Source organism: Ctenocephalides felis, unplaced genomic scaffold (genome assembly GCF_003426905.1).
Source record: "Ctenocephalides felis isolate EL2017-DRISC unplaced genomic scaffold, ASM342690v1 CF-g0.4_SCAFFOLD_01170, whole genome shotgun sequence".
NCBI classification, from domain to species: domain Eukaryota; kingdom Metazoa; phylum Arthropoda; class Insecta; order Siphonaptera; family Pulicidae; genus Ctenocephalides; species Ctenocephalides felis.
The window spans coordinates 5,667,813-5,675,884 of record NW_020537324.1 but is presented as its reverse complement, the minus strand read 5'-3'; the positions used below and the strand labels follow the sequence as shown (position 1 = coordinate 5,675,884).

The window sequence follows — 8,072 nt, the reverse complement described above, 5'->3', positions numbered from 1 at the left end:
CTTTTTAGGTAATATATTAATAATTCGTTTTATTCATTTTATTATTAATATAATATAGGTTCTAAGGAGAGAGTGCCTCGATCTACTGATGCAGAATGGTTGCCTGATTGGCATAATACCACTAGAACCTATTATTACGGACACTATCGACGAAAGCACAGACCAGGGAGTAAGTGAAGACGATTTTTGTGAAAATCTTTGAGGAAAACTATTTGTGATAATGGAAATATGTTATATTTTACAAGTTAACCGAATTCTAATACCTGAATTCTAATATCAGTTTTATTTGGGTAAATGCAAAATTTGATTGATGCAACTAGTACAGAATTTTTCAGTAAGACCTTCAAAGTTCTTCTATATATCCCAGATAAGGACTATACCGAATTTGTCTTATCAGCCTCGAATAAATCACTTGGTAAAATCGTTTAACTTTATTTTTAAAATTTTGGTAGTTGAATTTGAATTAAGAACATTTTACAATATAATTAAATTAACATATATAATAAACTACCATTGTCACATAATTATTCATTTTAGTTTAATTTCCAGTATTAAAAATAAAAGAATTCAAATGGACCAAATATAAAAGTAAATGCCAAAAGTGGATGTTGCTTTTAATTACTCATTTTTGCAAACTTTTTACACAAATGTATAATTTTTTCTATCTAGTTTTCCACAAAGTATTCTCATAATCAAAATTTGTTTGTTGTTAGATTTCGCGTGTGCTAAAAATTGTGATCGTCCCGTCATTTGTTTAAATCAATTATTTGTTAGTTGTTTGTGATTTAAAAAAAATCGTTCTTGTTGACGTCTTCCTTCCTCTTGTGTGCTTTCAGTGATTTACATGTTTTCGTATTACACATCCTGTAATGGAAATATGGAAATGTTCTATTTGTTTACAGGAGGCCGCAACATAATTATTGTTTACAAAAATAATGAATCATTTCATTTCAGCCGAATAAAGCATTCATTGAATTAATTCATGGATTTATTTTGCAGACACTTCATTACCCAATTTGTTGTGAATTTAGTGAGCAATATTGTGTTTAGAAAATCCACTAATTTTATAGAAAAATACACATCAAATGGATGTTTGCAGTCGTAAAAGATTCAAAAATAAAAAGAATATGGTTGAACAACAGATTTATAAAATATGTTTGTATTTTAAATACACAGTTTTTAAACTATTGCAAAGTTACATACATATTCTTTTTACAAATCAGAATGCTTCGACAATTTTGTAGATATGTTGTTCTTAGACGTGTTAGAATCATTTTGTGAAAATTTCCAAATGCCCGATCTGTTCAATGCACTTCGATGTTCTTTGTAGAGGTGAGATTTTTACTTTTACTTTTTCAATTTTGTTAGCTTTATATTTATTTTATGCTAAATGTTGATTAAAATCTTTCAAATTTTAAATTTATTTTTAAATCAATTTTTGCATACCATTTTATTTAAATGTAACTAGTTTCCATATTATTTTACTCGTTGTTAGGTGTCTATTTTTTTTTGATTATAGTGTTGCTTTAAGTTTAAATAATGAAATTGCTTATATGTTTTACAAAACTGATATAAATTTCCAAACTTGATTTTCTTTTTTTTCTGGATTTGAAAAAAACTGCATTTTTGTTACTGCACAAGCATCCACTGTCAAATAACCACCTTATCCCCAAAATTTTATTCCTTTCGCCTTTCGGCAGCCAAGATGACCCGATAGATGCATTCGAGAAGCTCTTCTTTGCTGTTTTTGGCAGACAACACCTGATGACCTCAACTACGTCCCCGAGAGCAGACCCGAATGGACCCAAGCTTTATTCAAAATTGTTTTTGGAGTTTATATGCTCGTCAGCGTTGTAGTTCTTATAAATCTTCTCATTGCTATGATGTCTGATACATATCAACGAATACAGGTAAATTATATCAGGATTTTAATTGTTTGTTTTTGTTTTTCTCTTATTTCCGATAACTGATGATGGACTATGGATCTGGAACTGCTGGACAAAAACATGGACACATTTTACATGGAAACTCCATCGGAACTTAATTTTAACTTCTTAATTTATTATTTTACCAATTGGATTTGTTTCATCTAATAGTGACTCTAAATCCAATATCTTCATTCGAATTATTATTCTTTGCCGTTTTCGGCCAAACGACTACTGATCAAACAAGAGAACAAAGTATAAAAATACAACCAGCATGGACCATATATCTTTATAAAATTGTATTCGGAATTTACATGTTGGTGTCAGTTGTTGTACTTATCAATCTGTTGATTGCTATGATGTCGGATACCTATCAGAGAATTCAGGTAACGAGAAATAGAAATTACCTAAAATATATTGGTAAGTAAGTATAATCGAATAATTGAATCTGTTTGTTAAATTATATTACTGAATTTTTTTTATAAATTATTTCATTATACTATTTTGTTACATATTGTATTGCTTATTTGGATAAAGTAAGATAATTAGATTGTTTACTAAAAAATACCAATTAAAATCAAGCAGATAAAATTTATGATAAAAGCTTCTCAATGCTAAGCAATTATTACTATTTCGATTCTAAATTTAGGCTCAATCTGATATCGAATGGAAGTTTGGATTATCAAAACTGATTAGAAATATGCATAGGACGAGCACTGCACCTTCACCACTAAATCTTATAACCACGTGGTTTATATGGATAGTAAACGCTTGCAAGGTAACAATTCAGTAAAATAATAATAATTGTCGAAATATGAAACTACGAAATGAATGTCTTCTTTAGATGAAGATGACCAAGAAAAAGAAACCGAGTTTGATTCACATGATGAGCGGAATGCAGAGGTCGCAGGGAAGTCCGAGGACAAAAGCTGGTGCCAAATGGTTATCTAAGGTTAAGAAAGGACAAGTTGGGCCAAAAGGAGGTAATGATCTTGAATCTTCCATTATATCAACTTGCATGTTCTAGGAATGCATAATACTTAAAGAATCTCATTTCTTTACCTTTACCAGAGCCTGTGGCCTTGTCAGTTGTCCACCTGAGTCCTCTCGGATCCCAGGTGAGTTTCACGGCAAACACAATGCGCATCGAAAACGTCGCCGATTGGGAGGCAATTTCAAAAAGATACCGAACTTTGTGGGGACTTGATCCAGAAGAATCTTCTATCAAGGAATCTGAAGACACCACGTCTATGGTCACTGAAACTGCAGGACATAATAATATTAATGCTGTTAATGCTATCAATCCCATGAATGCTATCACGACGGCAACTACTTAAATGTAAAAGACTTAGGAAGAATTACCAAATTGAATCAAAGTTTTTGTCATCAGTGATTGAAGATGATTTTGGATGAAGGAGTTAAAAATTAGTAACAAATTCGATGAAAGTTTTTATTGTCAGTGATTGAGGATGAGTATTTTACCGGTGAAGTAAAAGTGTGTAGCTTACATAAAAATCAAATATTATTATTATTGTTATATCTTGAGATCAACACAAGAATATGCACGATAATAAGAAAATCAGAAAAAAGTCATATGAGCCCTGGTAACTTTATTAGATCATTTGGAAATGTATCAAGAAAACTTAACTTATTTAAGAAAAAAATTGTGACTACAATTTCTAAAAAAATTTTGGAGTCACACATACATGACTGACATGTTCCAATATTAAAACTATTAGAAACTGGAAGCTCTATATATTTTTAGCAACTAACTAATTTCAAAATTCCAGTAAATTGTCGTGTGATTGCCTAAATATTTACAAAATGAAAAAGCTGGATATACAAAAGATTTCTTTAAATTTTATAAATGGATTAATATGTATGTATATAGAGTGCGATGCTTGTTTATAAAATGAAATGAACTTGACAAAGAAATTATGCAATAAATATTAATATAAGGACTGATCATGACGAATGCAAATATTTGAGATAATTATTAAAAATTACAAGAATTATCAAGTTCAATATAATTAATTGAAAAAAACATAAGATTTTAATATCAAAAATTATAAATCTATACCCTGTTTGAAATAAATAGTAAAATAATTTGTATAAACCTTAATTTCAATATTCAAAGTAAACTCCATTAAATTAAACATATAGTAATAAGGTGTGTTAGATTTTTTATACATTTTATACTCTACTATATGTGTATAATAATGTTGTAAATTGAAATAAAAAATATTTATAGCACTTATTAATAATTTAAAGAAGTTAATAATTAAAAATAATAATTATGTTAGTTAAGCACTTGGAGCTATTGTATATAATATTAATATGCATAATTTGTAATACAGATGTGGGAAAATATATTTTTATTTATAAAATTTTTGGAGTGTTTAAATAATATTCAAAGCAGAGGTTCTAAACCATTGGATAAACTCATTTTCACCTTCAATCAATTGAAATAGACATTTCATAAAATATAAAACAATGTTGATCTTTAATTTTAGATGCAGGCTAGACAGAAAATTTATTTGAATCTTTTAAATTTCAAGCAATGAACTGAAGAAACAGAAACGTTTCCTATACAAATTATTCCAAAATTACTTCTGCAACTATAATTTGTAATCATTTTTATAGTACATAACATATGTAATTCTTGAATCGACTAAATCGGCAAGAATTTTCAGTTGATGTAAGATTTTTGATGGCAAAAGTATTTTCTTCCACAAAATTAATAAAAATATCTAATTTAGTTATTTCAAATTAGATAAAAGAAACGAATAAACTAGGTGCAGCTGGCATTTACCAAATGTCAAATTTCAATTTTTATACACACATCATTTTAAATTTTGAAGTCAAACGATTCAGAAGTTCTTGAAACATCGAGACAATATACAATTATCATTTCGAAATCCATGAACATCTCTTTCAAAAAGTTAATAATTAATTATCATACGAAATTAATTATAATTTACACTACTGGAATTTTTTTAACGATAAAAATAAAAGTATGGATATAAAACAATTTTATCTAGCGCGTGTCTTACGGACCCACCAACAATCTCTGTGTATTTTTCCTCGCATAAATTAAAAGTATCTAAATAAAAATAGATAAAACAATTAATCTAAAAATATCACCGTTGTATGCTAAATGCAAACAATTAGCAAGTAATTCACAATATTCTTTGCATTGCACCAAGTTGCGCACGATTATTAATTTCATTAACAAATGTGACGGGAACAAGAACACATATATTGTATAAGATATTTAGTAAAGTATAAAAAGTTGAGGGAGGTCAAAATTAATTTTATCAGTGAATTGTGATAAAAGTGATACTAAAATATTATCGTGATAGAGATTTTATCGTGAAACAGATATGTTTGTAAATTATTCTGAAAACGGTGAAGAAAAGCTGAATGGGAGGCATTCTAAAAGCAATGGGATATGTAATGATACAGGTGAGGGAAAATTTTTATTGACTAGGTGTAAGTGGCATTTAGTCGTAATGAAAGATGCATAAACCAACTGTAACTTGGTGTAACTTTTCAGATTGTAAAGATCAAATATTCATGAATCTTGAAAATATAGTTTGAATGCCAAACTTTTCGCCCTGAATTCCAATGGATTTGTTCCAAACAAACTTGCAATATCTACAATTGATTAATTAAAATTAATTGCATACATAAAAAAATATTAATATTAAAACAAAATCATTTTTGGAATTTTTTATATATAATTTGATCTAAATGCAAACTTGGTGTAAGTGGCATTTTCTCTTAATGAAGTTGCATCATCTCTTCGATGTGTATATATGTATTGTGATAAGAAAACATTTGACTATTTATTACCAAACTTTGATAAATTTTTAAATGTTTCCTAAGTACATGAATTCTATCACTATGCAATTAAAATTGTCAAATTATTGTTTTTCAAGACTCAAATAATTAGCTTGATTTCCAACTGATATCTTTCGAACAGTTTCTTAATTTTCAAAATCGGTTAAGAATTTTGCCGAAAACGTTGACAAAAAAATTATAATTTGTTTTTTGAATATGTTTAAAACTTTTCCTAGTAAGTCACATGTTGTTATATTATATTTATATAATGAATTAAAGTTAAAATTTTAAGGAAACCTCAAATCAAGAAAACCTAATGCATATGTCACGTATATGACTGATCTGGCTTTATATTAAAACTTTTTTTTGTTCCTTCTACAAATTCACATATGTCAGACATATGATTGACGTGTTAAATATTATTTCCACAAAAATATGTATTTGTTTATAGAAATCGTGGATCATAAAATTATTATCATCATTATTATTATGCATTAATAAAAAATACTTTTATACAAATAATTCCTACAAATACAAGCAATTTAACATTAATTTAATAATCAAATTTATAAACCAAGACAAAACAAGATTTATCAGAATGCAGGCACATGTTAATATTTACAAACATTGTATGTCAATTACGCAATTTTTCTTGGTTCACCGAAAAATACTGAAAGCTCGAGCAAAAAGTGTTTAATCTAATTTACGACCAATAGAGATTAACGTCGGAAATTTTGTATTTTAATAATTCCAAGAGAATTTTGATGATAAAATATGTATTGCTACATATTAAATTATCCTGTATGATTTTTATGTATTGGTGGCAAAGATCGCCGATAAATTACTGGTAAAATTATTAAGCACATGTGTAATATTATTGACAAATGGTATTTAAATATTTGAGATATGTGATTAAGTAGCACAAACATATTTTTTTAAAAGATAGTAATGGATATTTATTAGAATTTATTGGCTGAAACCAGCTAAATTCAGCTGAATCTAAAATGCCATAGAAAATTATATGCAATTAAACAAGAGACTCTTTTGCAAGGTTATCAATTTATAATATATATACCAAAGATCTCTAGGGTTCATTAAGAAAATTAGTCGTAAATTTTTTATTACGACAAACTTCATTGAAATTCTTTATAATAGTTTGATATAAATTTTGAATTTTTTGAAAAAAAAAAAATGTTAAAAATGCACACACTATGAATCAATTGCATTTTCAAAATTTGACTGATTATTTTTTATTTAATTAATACTTTTACTTAATTACTCTACAAATATTTATTTAGAATATGATTATTCTACCACAAGATATTTACGACTCGATTGGGGGTCATTGATACGATGGACGATGTTTTGAATAATATAGTTTTGGTTTGATTAAAAGTGTAATTATTGTTTGAAAGACATTGTAAACAATCATAGATTACTTACTTAATGATAAAATTGACATTATCTTTTAATTAACTAATAATCTTATGTAACTGAATATTTTTTTTAAATACATGCTCAAAATTTGACTCGTAGTAATAATATAAATGGAAATTGATTAATAATAGTATTGATATTGATGAATATTATAAAATGATAATTTAATATATTGGTTTAATTTTAAATTGTCAGCATATTTATTAAAAGCAATTGAACTGAGGAACATAATTGATCTAAATAATTAAGATTGAATTTCTACTCATCTATCGTTCTGTATTGAAAATTTGTATGATTTCTGCCATACGTATATTATCAAACTCTGGATAATCAAGTTAAAGATAATTGTTGAGAACACGAAAATCCTTTGTTGATCATTATTATTTTTTTTAAAGTATTTTGGTGACATCTGAAACATCATGGCATTTTGTAGATTACTAATTTCTAAAAATTCTATTGATCTGGATAAGGACAACAAATTGCCATCTCAATTTCTAAGTCAAAACCAATACCACTGCTGATTGACATCATGCTGTCCACAGCTCCAACTATTGCCTCAATGATCAATTCAGAAGTTTTTTGTGTTTTACTATTAAAATTTTGGATTGAACCCTAGTAAAGAAAGTTTGTTAACAAATTTTAAAGCTTTCACGAGGCACCACAAATTATTAAGTCTTGGGCATTAATACATTATTATATTAGTATACCCCAATTTTTTAAAAATCGTGGTCACTACTTTCTATAGTTCTTTCCAATTAATGAATGAAATAACTCCAACACTACTACAAAATAATATTTTATAAATTAGCTATCATGATGTCATTTATCATTCTCTGGAATGATCTGGATGTTGTTTTGTGGTCGATA

General features: G+C 27.3%; 1 protein-coding gene across 1 annotated transcript in view; it reads left to right on the top strand.

Moving 5' to 3' along the window:
• LOC113366084 overlaps positions 1-3,262 on the top strand; it is a 5,285-nt gene extending 2,023 nt beyond the window's left edge. The window contains exons 2-6 of the mRNA XM_026607637.1: positions 59-169; positions 2,097-2,311; positions 2,575-2,703; positions 2,770-2,908; positions 2,997-3,262. Of these exons, the coding sequence (XP_026463422.1) occupies positions 59-169; positions 2,097-2,311; positions 2,575-2,703; positions 2,770-2,908; positions 2,997-3,262 (860 nt within the window). The remainder of the gene's footprint in view (positions 1-58; positions 170-2,096; positions 2,312-2,574; positions 2,704-2,769; positions 2,909-2,996) is intronic.
• Positions 3,263-8,072: the final 4,810 nt, after the last annotated feature.